Source organism: Ranitomeya variabilis, chromosome 7 (genome assembly GCF_051348905.1).
Source record: "Ranitomeya variabilis isolate aRanVar5 chromosome 7, aRanVar5.hap1, whole genome shotgun sequence".
In the NCBI taxonomy this organism is placed as follows: Eukaryota; Metazoa; Chordata; class Amphibia; order Anura; family Dendrobatidae; genus Ranitomeya; species Ranitomeya variabilis.
Window position 1 is genome coordinate 171,201,127 of NC_135238.1, and position 12,541 is coordinate 171,213,667.

A 12,541-nucleotide genomic window follows, 5' to 3' on the forward strand; every position below is an offset into this window, starting at 1 on the left:
CTTACAGCCAATGAAAACCCAAAAGTCATTATCTCAGTAAATTAGAATAATTAACAAAACCACATGCAAAGGCTTCCTAAGCATTTAAAAGGTCCCTTAGTCTGTTTCAGTAGGCTCCACAATCATGGGGAAGACTGCTGACTTGACAGATGTCCAGAAGGCAGTCATTGACACACTTCACAAGGAGGGTAAGCCACAAAAGGTCAGCCCCAACCAAGTATTCAGTGCATGTACTGAAAATACATTTCAGTAGGCCAACATTTCGGATTTTAAAATAATTTTTCAAGCTGGTGTTATATTGAACCCTACTCCTGGCATGGATGCTTGCTTTTATAGTTTCTTACCTTAAGCTCCATATGAGTCTTCTTCACTAACATTGGAGACCCTATCAACTACCTTTTTGTGGGCATAGTGGGCAGAATATCAGTTGTACTGACATGCTTTTAAGTTCCCCTTAGTCCTAATAGGCTTACTTTATTGCATTGCCAGTTATACTGGTAGTTTTTTCAATCAGTCCCCTGCTTTTGGCGCAATTGTGTTTTGGCTCTCTTTTGGGGGTTTTGTTCTGTAGATGTTTGTTGTGTCAAGATTTTTTAGTCATTATAATCATTCAATGTTAATTTTTAATTTGTGCTATTTTTCTAATCATACTGAGGGATTCATATTTTTTACTTCTTTATTTCTTACCTGATAATGTCAGAGAAGGTTTGGACTCTACATTTACGGCGTTAGCGGAGCGTTGGCCACTTGTATTCACTATGTGCCTCATCACTCAGCAACCCCTACTCTTTAACTTTACGTTGTCTGAGATACTGCAATTGCTAAATGCTTGCATGTTTCAATAATATCACTCACAGTTTATGGTGGAACATTTAGGAAGGAAAAAATTAATGAACTGACTTGTTAGAATGGTCACATCCTATTATTGGATCACGCTAGTATCAGTGAGTTCTGTAGAATGACCCATTCATTTGATAATATTTGCAAAGGGAGACTGCGTGATGAGGGACTAGACTTTATATGCCAGACACAATGGAGCTGAATGAATTGCCTGAATAATTAAGAGGTGTCTCCCAATACTTCTGTCCATCTAGTGTATATTGCTTGTTTAATCACACGGTCTTAACATTATGCTTCATTATTTGTAAGCAAAAAAAAGTTGGAGTTGATTGACAACATGAGGGATGTGCAAATATTACCATTATACTTTATGCACTCCTGATTTTGATTTTCAGATACTATACGGACACAAAATATTGACACAACTACTACTATAGACTCTGAGCTCTCACTGAGTGGGACGAGTTTTGACGACAGACAAGCTATGGGTCAACAGTAGCTAAATGGAGACAACCCCTACGACTTCATCCACAGAAAATATGCATGTATGATTTTCTCATGAGTCAAAGTTTGCAAAAACATTATTAATTATGTATATGATTGTGATATTTTCATGCAATAAGACGTCTCCTCTCTCTGAAAAAGAATCTTGTAGCTGAGAACGTCTTAATGAGGAAACAATTGACTCGGCTCAATAAATGAAACCCAAACCGTCCACAGCTACTTTAATTTGTGATGTTGAAAACCCAGTTGACCGTTTCTGAGAATTGATTGAATTGATAAAACATTTAAAAAGGAAAATTTGGAATTAGTGTGACGTGAATGTAATTTGAGAAAGGACAATTACTAAAATCATACCTGGAGCAAGGACAAATTGTTGCAGCGTGTAGACAGTGTGTTCATCAATCTTTATTACTTTCTCTGTAAAATATTCATGCATTGAGTGTCACGGGGTCACCACATGAATATTCTGTTCTGGCATCAGCAAATGGCAAAACATTTGAAGTCTACTAAATGAATTAGTATAATAGTAATATGGTCCACATATTGCTGCAGCATGCCAAGTATTCTGATTTTTTATTTTTAATCTGTATTGCATGTGAATATATAAGACTAAGTAACACAGTGAACTAGTAAGATCAGGAGGTATATTCCTTCCACAAATTTAAAATAAAGTATATCTTCAGATCGCCTAGATAATCAACCCATCTCCGGAAATGTAGGACATTTAACTTAAAGGGGTTTTCCTGGCACAGAGATTATTACAACATTGTAAAGCTTATGATAAAATAAGAAACTTCATATTTTACATGCTGGTAAAATTTTCCTGAGGAGTCACTTGTAAAGAAATTACCTCCAGCTCCTGGGGTAGTTTGAAGGCAAAGCATTTTTCTCCCAACTTCCTATCTATTTAGTCCCATAATTCTATTTTCTAATATACTTCCTTTAAAAATTTGCCATCATTCCCTAACTACACTAACTAGCTGCTCTTGTATTTTTTTCTCCTTTTTTCTCTCTAATGACGATTTGTTTGAGTATCACCATTGCATGCTGGGATACTCCAACAAAGTGTTATCAAGAGACAGAGGCTGCGGTCACTGTGTCAGCCCCTGCCCCCTCCCTGAAATGAAGCGTGACGCTCCTTTCAGTGACGGTGCTGGCCCTGAGTGTCTCCCCTCATGCACAATCTCCCCCAGTGAGCGGTGCGATGAGTACAGTGTCGGGTCTGTTGTCTTTATAGATAGTAATAAGCTAGCGGCAGAACAGTGTCACTATACCCCGCAGAGACTAATGACGCCCTTGCAGTGGCGGTTCTGGTCTCCTTTAATTTCTGCTATAGTTTGTTCAGAGTACAGAGATTTTCTGTCAGTGTTGCATAGCCCTGTATGTAAGAGGCAGAATTGAGCCAGCAGATCTCAAACCAGTGTGCTCTGAATGGTGATGTCATGGGACATGGCCTGTGATCCTCCTCAAGTTGCTAGTGACTGGGGATGTGTTCAGGAAGTGAGGCAGATAAGAATCTATAGAGACATTGCAGACTCTACAGATAAGTATAGTAAGCTTATCAACTAGTGGATGGTGGGGAGTGTTCCAGACTGCTAGATTACATTAGGATAAATATATATATATGTATGTATTGTGATGTAGTGACCCCTGTGGCAGATAGGGGGCGCTGTGTGTGCTCCTTGGGATATGCATGGAGGCATATTTGTCATTAGCGGCAAGTGTATATCCTGACCAAACGTCTGGAAGCTGGTGATGTTCAGAGGAAGTTGGCTCTGAAAGCTGAACAAGATGGGTGTCTAATGACAGCTGAAGAGAAGGAGAGTTCCTTCTTCAAATGCATGATAGATGTACCTGAAGACCTGAGAGAGGCCTGTGCCAGGGAATCTATGCATGAAGAGTTCAAGAAGGCTGTGGGGGCATGTAAGGTGAATTGGACCCCAGAAACTAATCAGTTAGTGATAATGTCCACAACTGATGTCACAGCTAAGAGGGTAGCTACCCTGAGTGACATGCACCTGAGATATGTGCGTACAAAATGGATGGCCCAATTGCGGAATGAAGAAGCTGCTAGACGACTGGAGCATGTGAGGAAAGCTCGGAGTCTTCGAGAAAATGTAATACAGGTACCTGTCTCTAGGGTGAAGAAAGTAATTGGAAGGAATGGTCAAGCCATGGAAGAGATGGTGGATAAGTCTGGAGTGGTAAGGTTGAGAATACCTGGTGTCCATGAAAACCAAATACCCCGAGAAAAGGGTATGGTTCCCTTCTTCGTTGTGGGAACAGTGGAGAGTCTTAGCAAAATACGGACTCTGCTGGAGTATCGCATGGTATATCTGAAGGAAATGGAGCAGTTAAGGGTTGAAGGACGGCGCCTTACAGGATTGCGACGCCAGATTGACCATGTTGCCCAAATTCGACTGAGACGGTCCTCTCGACTGGTAGGACAAGGTGACTTGCGTACCCCGTCTCGAGATCCCGGGTGTGTGACAAGTGTTCAACCCCACAGGTTTGAACAGAGGGGGAGAATATGTGATGTAGTGACCCCTGTGGCAGCTAGGGGTGCTGTGTGTGCTCCTTGGGATATGCATGGAGGCATATTTGTCATTATAATCGTGGTGAAACAGTGACTGGCAGTGTTGTGAATGGCCGATATGTGTCGCAGAGGGAGTCTTCTTGGTAAGTCTGATGCAATGTTGTTGTTCTGGGACCTGTAGTCTCTCAAGAGTGTGTATATCTATGGTGTAGTTGTAAGGGAGACTTACTAGGCTAGTTGTGTGAGATGGGCGGGACAAACTAGCCACACATCCACACTCCCACCTGTGGGAGTGGTTAGTACTATATAATGTGACTGAGGGCTGGTCACATGGTCTTGGAGTGTGGACCTGAATGGTCTATGCCGGAAGGTCCTGGAAGCCTGTGTTGGAAGTCCTGGAGAATAGGATTCCTGAAGAGCACATGGCAGGGCTCTGGACCTAGCACATGCCAGTGTGTGGAACGGATGGAGATCCGTGTTGTACTGACCGGGGTCAGAGTGACAAACGTCTGAAGGATACCTCTGTGGAGGAGAGGTATCCGAGAAACCTGTGCGGCACCAACAGGTAACGGAAAGGGATCCGTGTTATGCTAACCGGGGTTAGAAGAGAGAGACATTGTGTATGGGGCACCTCTGAGGCCAAGAGGTGTCCAGGTGTGAAGGTCGCCAGCAGGTAACGGACGAGGTCCGTGTCGTATGCTGACCGGGGTCAGAGACGAACTGTGGTGAAGTTGAATACGTCCAGATGGTGTTCAAACTGATACTAGGTTCCTGTGGATGTGGTTTATGTTGTGAGAAATAAACCTAAAAGACTCTGTTTTGATAGAAAACCGTGCCCGAGTGCGTTAATTCCATGCCAAGCGAGTGTCCCCCAAGACACGTAGTAGGCGCTATGCTACAGTATATATATATATATATATATATATATATATATATATATATATATATATATCTCTGACTCGTTGCTCTGGTAAAGTACACTGAGCCTGCGTGGTGCGTGTGTCAGAACCTGTAACATTTTGGAATCCAGGAGAGTCTCAGGGTAGCACCTACTAAGTGAATAGAAAGAGCTTTAAGAAAATATGTGGAAAGTGATTTATCCATCTTGAGACTGTATATGAGTCTCAGGGTGGTGCTTTGTAAGTGGGGTAGAAGAAAGCCACAAGGCGGGAGTGTGTGGATACATCTCTGGCAGAGAAGCCAGAGCATACTGCCTCAAAAGAGAAGTAGTCTAGAAGCACAGAGTGAGAGTTCAGAATGTAAGCAATAGCAAACCACAGCCATAGCTGCAGGGGATGAGGCCGAGTTAAAAAAAAAAAGCAAAATAAAAGTTAACCGCGGAATTGAAGACTCATTACAGGGATAACCTAATCATTTTTTTCTGTGCCTTGAAAACTACTTTAAAAATGCATCTAGACTCTTACTACATTATCCACTGGTCTTGTAAGGTTAAAACAACACAAAGGAATATACAATAAACTGAACTTTACATTCATCCTGTACAGCGCAGGTTGAGGAGTGCTAAATACAGTATGCGTATATATTTTTATGTAACTGCGTTTTGTACTTAAAGAGAACCGGTCTATTTTTCACCTGCAAATCTGCAAGTACAGTACATAGTATTCAAACCATGCCTTGCGGACTTCCTTGGAGTAGCAGCTACTAGGAAAAAATTTTATATTCTCACTGTAGCCGCTTACTTCCAGTCATCGGGGTAGAGCCGGGAGCCGTAACAGTCACTACTCACTCACTACACAGTGAGCGCAGCATTAAGCACACAGCTTGCTATACAGAGTGTGTGTGTGTGTGTGTGTGTGTGTAGAACTGGCTGTCAATCAATGTGTCTGGGAGTTATTACAGCTTCTTAAAGGGAACCTGTCACCCCCAAAATCGAAGGTGAGCTAAGCCCACCAGCATCAGGGGCTTATCTACAGCATTCCGTAATGCTGTAGATAAGCCCCCGATGTATCCTGAAAGATGAGAAAAAGAGGTTAGATTATACTCACCCAGGGGCGTTCCTGGTCCGGTTCTGGTTCGATGGGTGTCCGGGGCCTTCTATCTTCCTACGATGACGTCTTCTTCTCTTCTCGCTGCGGCTCCGGCGCAGGTGTACTTTGTCTGCCCTGTTGAGGGCAGAGCAAAGTACTGCAGTGCGCAGGCGCCGGGCCTGTCTGACCAGGTTCCCTTTAACTGTATAGTAAGAGAGGATAGTCATAGCCCCCTACACCACTCTGATAACTGGAAGAGAGCAAGCTGGAGGGAGTAAATAGGCTATTTCCATTACATTTTAGATAATTCTCTTTTAAATAATATGTAAAATTATTTACATAGAATGGAGAATAATGAGACGCTACTATTGTTTTACATAATGAATCAAATGTATTGGGCAAATTACTGGTCATGTTGGGGTGTAAATGGCTTACTTCTGCTCAGGCGCCCACCAGGATTTTTACCTGTTCCCCGTTGTGCCAGTCCGAGCCTGCCTCTGACAGTGAAGTGGCTGCCCATGTGCAGCTCTCTTGACTAACTTCTTGGAAGTCCGTGGATATGATATAAATGAGATGAGAACATCACTTTTGTCGCTGACTATACATGGGGGACATAGTTTGTGCATGTAGGATTGTTTACACAACTAATTCTCCCAGAGATGGGGTGCCTACTTTCTATCATTTGGCACAGAATAATGTGGTGTAGCATTCTCAGTTGTGCAAGACCTCTTCCCGTGAGAAATTAATGCAGAGTACATTTATGTACAGTATTTCTGTGCCCTCCACAAGGCTATGTTCACACATTGCATTTTTGCTGCGTTTTTTACTGAAAATTTATGGAAATTAAAAGCTGCGTTTTACAGTACAAGGAAAAACTATTATATTTAAAAATCGCATGCACACACATTGTTTTTTTCCTGAATGAATTGGAAAACTGCTGTACTAAAAAAAACTGTATTTAAAACAAAACTGCAGCATGTCACTTCTTTCAGCATTTTTGCAGTGTTTTTTCACCCATAGAAAGCAATGAGTAAGTGCAAAAACCCAGTAAAAAATGCAGGTATCAGGTTTTGATGTATTTTTAGTAAAAAAAAAAAGCATGTGCAGCAGTATGTGAAACCCATTTATTTTTGTGATTTCCCCAAGTTTAAAACATAATTTCTTTGTGTACTCACCTGAGAATGGGAGTTTGGATTAGTACAGTTTAATTAAATTAGTGATCTGTGTAAAGTAAACATTGTCTGACCAAGGTGTGAGATTGAACAATACCTGTGGTCGACCAAAGTATGAAAGTAAACGGTGTCCTACATACTCAATGCTTTGTCCATATCTTAGGTAAACTATTCCCGACCAAGTTTCCTCCCCCTGTTGTGTTACATTTGTAATTGTGTATTTTATCATGAACTTATGAACTTTTTTTGTTCAGAATAATCACTATTTTTTCAGACTTAAAAGTCTTTTTCCACTAAATAATTTGATCAAATTGCCCTTTTTCCAAAAATGGTTTTATGGTTTCACATATCTCTTGCATTGGTGACTTAACACCTTGCATTGTTCACGCTTTTGTGGTGGAAACAAAGCTGAACTTTGGGATTCTGAAAGCAGGAGGAAAAAACGCAGCAAAATCGGCTTTTGTAAGCAGCTTCTTTACAGCCAAGAGAGCAGGTTTTGCCTGCAGAAAAAAATGCAACGTGTGAACATAGCCTCTCAACAGTCGAAAAACGGAGGATGTATAACAAACAAACTTTTTCTATAACGGCTGAGTCTCCAAAGCATTTCCACCCCATAGAAATAACAGAAAATACAGTGATTAACATCTGAATGTGATGAACAACCATAATGCTGCTTTTTGTGCCAGGCATAAATGAATACCCAGCACAGAGTTGATAAAAGTGAGCTCGGCTCATGTACATTGACCTCACCCATTTAGTGGCCTTCGTACAAACGTATCTGTCCAGACAGAAGTGATTGTTTATACCAGTCTGACACTGTAAAGCTCCATTTGACAATAAATACTTTATTCTCTTCTCCTAGCAGTTCACGGCCATCATTTATTGCTTGTTAGTAATAAAATGCATCTAATAAAATGCTCCTGCTGCACAACCTTGTATTGTTAGCAGACTGAAACTCCCATTGCATTGCTAAAAGCCAAGCTAAAAAGAATGATCCTTTTAATCTGAGTAAACATCCAGACAAACTGTATTTGTATTAAAGAAAAAAATCATATTCCACGTAATGAGTTGACGGTCAGGAAAAAGTTTAACATTGGAAAATAGGGATATTTCTACGGTTAAAAAACAATAAAATTAGCCCCGATTTTAAATTTTTTTATTTCCGAATGAGACTATGCACTAGCTAGACAACTTTTCCTTCTTTTTTTTATATTCTGTGATCAATGGCCAGGATATTAGGTATCTGATGTAAACAATGCTGGTCTTATGTAGTCAGACAATGAGAATCTGGCTGAAAATATTGGGAACTGACTGATATCCAATACAATGTTTTTTTTCTCCAAAATATGTTGCTGTGGGGGCATGTTTTGTCAGGTTTGGAGAATAACAGAGTCTGATGGGTTCTCCATCCATTGTCTAAAGCCAAAGTGAAAATGGATAAGCCTTGGAAATGTTATGTATGGTCAGCTCTCTGATCACCTCTATTGTCCTCAAAGGATATGTCTGTGGAGAAAGTCCACCTCTGAGATTCACATTTCCATTTACAAAAAGCATGGATTGACTAACCTCACTACATGGTCATTTTCATTTGGCATGACTGATTTCATATCAGCAAGTTTGTATTTGGCAATGTAAAGAATAGAAAAAGTCTCCACCGTCTCTTAAAGGGAATCTGTCACCTCAAATTGGCGGGCTATGTAAATGCCCTGTGTCCGGTCCGATGGGCGGTGTTTCGTCTTCTTTTCTCCACCCCATCCTTCCCCGCTGTTCGCAATATTTTAGTGAATTTGAGTAGGTGTCCTCACTAGTTCGCGCGTGCGCAATGCAATCTTGCGCGCGCAGTATGCTTTGCCCAACTGTGGGCAAAACCAAAAAGCATTACTGCGCATGCGCCGGCGCGCTATGTCCCCGAAGTATTTCGCTGTGTTCCAGAAACCATTTTTGGCCCAAAACCGCACTTCATCATTTTCTAATTGGACCCTTGTAGTTGCAGTAGAAATGATGACATTATGGGTACTTGTTCTTTACATGGGGTTAGTGAAGAAGCCAGAACTTTGTCAATATTGGAGTGTTGATGTTTTGTATAACACGCCAGTGTTCCGCCTGACCATGACCTGTAAATGCTTTGAGGCCATTCAAACATTTTTTCATTACAACGATAATGCACAATGTCCTCCCGAAGATGACCCCAATTTTGACTGACATTTCAATGGTCAGTTGGTCAAGTTTGCTGAGGTGTACATGCCCCAAAGGGGCATGTGCTTGGATAAGTCCCTAATGTCAAGGGAAGGCTCAAGTTCCAACATTACCTGCCCAGTAAGAGGACCAGGTACGGAATTGAACTCTACAAGCAGTGCGAGAGTACATAAGGGTACACACACAGATTTAGGGATATGAAGCGAAGGACACCCGGATTCAACCCCCTGATTGCCCCCCTGTCCTCAGAGTGAGCAGGAAAATTGTGTGGGATTTCGTTCACCAACTGCTGGATTAAGGTTATCACTGCTACGTAGATAACTTTTATACCAGCATCCCTCCCTTCAAATCCCTGTTTGCCAAAGTTACCACAGCATGTGGTTCTGTTTGCAAAAATCAGAGAGGGCTCCCTAGGATGCTAATTGGGCAGCTGCTCAGAAAGGGTGAGAGCAGACCCAATGCAGCGATAACATGCTGGTGGTCAAATACAAGGACAAGAGAGATGTCCTTTACTTGACCTCCAAACATGACATGGAGTCCGCTCTCCATTCCAGTCATTTTTGTTTTCAAAAAGTCAAATGGTGCTCCTTCCCTTCCGAGACCTGCTGTGCCCCCAAACAGTAATTTTCAACTACATATTAGGTATCAGCATACTGAGGAGAAATTGCATAACAATTTTTGGGATCCATTTTCTCCTGATACTCCTGTAAAAATAAAAAAAATTGGGGCTAAAGCAATATTTTTGTGAAAAAATAGTAAAATGTTAGTTTTTTCCTTCCACGTTGCATTAATTCCTGTGAAGCACCCGAAGGATTAATAAACTTCTTGAATGTGGTTTTGAGCACCTTGAGGGGTGCAGTTTTTAGAAGAGTGTCACTTTTGGGTATTTTCTGTCATATAGACCCCTCAAAGTCACTTCAAATGTGATGTGATCCCTAAAAAATGGTTTTGTACATTTTGTTGAAAAAATGAGAAATTGCTGATCAACTGTTAACCCTTCTAACTTCCTAAAAAAAATAAAAATATGTTTAAAAAATTATGCAGAGTTAAAGTAGACACGTGGTAAAGGTTATTAATTAACTATTTTGTGTGACATAGCTTTCTGGTTTAAGGACATAATAAATAAAAGTTTGAAAATTGTGATTTTTTTTTTTGCCAAATTTCCAATATTTTCACAAACCAAGTCATATCGAACAATTTTAACCACCATCATGAAGTACAATATGTCACGAAGAAAAGTCTCAGAATCAGTGGGATCCATTGAAGCGTTCCAGAATTATTACAATTTCAAGTGACAGTGGTCAGAATTGTAACATTTGGCCTGGTCATGAAGGTGAAAACAGGCTCAGAGGTGAAGGGGTTAACCAATCTAACCTTTTTGCATCATACTCGAAATCATCATATCAATCTCTCTCCTGATCATGAAAAGTAGAGAAGAGGATGAGGTTTGCTATGTTCTCTCTTAAATTAGAGAATGTGATGGGGAAGCTTTGGATGGTTTATATAAGAGTGACCTTCTCATATACTGTATGTTCTCTCATAAGACTTGTGTTGGATTACATAACTAGAATTTTGCACACATTACTGATAAAGTGATATGAAATAAATTATAGGCTGAGAATTTCTTAAAGGGAATCTGTCATCAGAATTTCATCCCCCAAATTTTTTATATGCACATAGAGCTCTTTCAAAGGCCAGTCCAGCAAAGCAATACCTTTACATGGACGGTCTGTTCCTCCATTATTCAGAAATCAGCATTTTTAACTAATATGTGAATGAGGTTGAAGAGCTATTTGTAGATCTGAAATCTCTGTCACTCCAGCTCTATTCCCCACCCAGTGCTGCCTCTTCCAGCTTGGCTGACAGCCTCTATGCTATGTGACTTCAGGCAAAAGAGGCATCAGTCAATCAGGAGAAGGCAGTACTGGGCATGGAATAGAGCTGGAGTGACATAGGCTTCAGATATACAGCCTCATTTGTATATGAGTTAAGAACACTAATTTCTCATTAACAGAGGAACAGACTGGCAATATAAAGGTATGGCTGGACTTTTCTTTGTCAGAGCTACTTGCACATATAAATAGTTCAAGGTTTGAAGTCCTGCTGACAGATTCTTTTTAATGCAATGGCTGTAGTATATATCTTACATTAGTCTCCTTTACGATGTTATTTGTGTCCCGGTGACATTTAGAAGATACATAGAATTGATGTAGAATTTTAGTGTAAAATTTACGTGTGTCTCCAGTGAAATGAAGGGTAAGAGACTGGAGTGTGATTGGTTGAAGAAGCACTTACTAAGAAGTAGATTAACAAAGCTCATATTCTAGAATGTAGCTGAATGCAGTAATTATAATCTGCTGATTCCTCTGTATACTGATTACAGAAGTTTTATATTCACAAGCGGAACGTAAAGATCAGTAGCAAATAAATTATTTGACATGTTTTACCAATTCCATAATGTTTAATTACTTTGATGTCTTGACCTCAAAATTTCTTTTATCAGACATGTGGTCATGTAATACTTAAAGGGAACCTGTCACCTGAATTTGGCGGGACCTTTTTTCGGTCCGATGGGCGGTGTTTTATTCACCCCTTCCTTTCCCGCTGGCTGCACGCTGGCCGCAATATTGGCTTGAAGTTGATTCGCTGTCCTCCGTAGAACACGCCTGCGCAAGGCAATCTTGCCTCGCGCACGCGCAGTATGCTTTGCCCAACTGCGGGCAAAGCCGAAAAGCATTAGTGCGCATGCATCGGCGCACTATGTCCTGGAACACAGCGAAATATTTCCGGGACATAGTGCCAATATTGCGGCCAGCGGGAAAGGAAGGGGTGAATAAAACACCTGAAAACACCGCCCATCGGACCGAAAAAAGGTCCCGCCAAATTCAGGTGACAGATTCCCTTTAAGTTATGTCAGCCCATTATTTTCTGACAGTGCTAATATTTTCAGTTTCAAGGGGTTTCCCATAATAATGCATCATGATGTATGTCGTTAATGAAACAATGGGAGTCTATCAGTGAGATCCAATTTTTAGCAAGAGTCACGGTATATTTTACAAGTTCACTACATGGGATCATTATTTAACTCTAGGATGTTGTACGTCATACCCTAACCATGGCCCCTTTGACCAAAACCTTTGCCAGAGATATACTGATCAAGACTAATTTATTGTTTAATAATAATTATTTTAACAGTTTAACTAGACTTTTGTTGGCAGTATGATGGATACGATAACTGAACCTACTGTAGTTCTACTGGTCCTTTTTTGAGCCAGTAGAATTATACACAGGCTAGGCACTGTTAC

At 40.8% G+C, this 12,541-nt stretch overlaps 1 protein-coding gene across 3 annotated transcripts in view; it reads left to right on the forward strand.

Moving 5' to 3' along the window:
* Positions 1–12,541, forward strand: part of VWC2L (von Willebrand factor C domain containing 2 like) — a 356,174-nt gene that overhangs the window by 154,151 nt on the left and 189,482 nt on the right. The window contains exon 4 of one of the 3 annotated variants that reach the window (XM_077272258.1): positions 1,236–1,385. The exons of the other annotated variants lie outside the window; for them this stretch is intronic. Coding sequence (XP_077128373.1) covers positions 1,236–1,339 — 104 coding nt within the window. The 3' untranslated portion in view covers positions 1,340–1,385. The remainder of the gene's footprint in view (positions 1–1,235; positions 1,386–12,541) is intronic. 3 annotated transcript variants of the gene reach the window in all.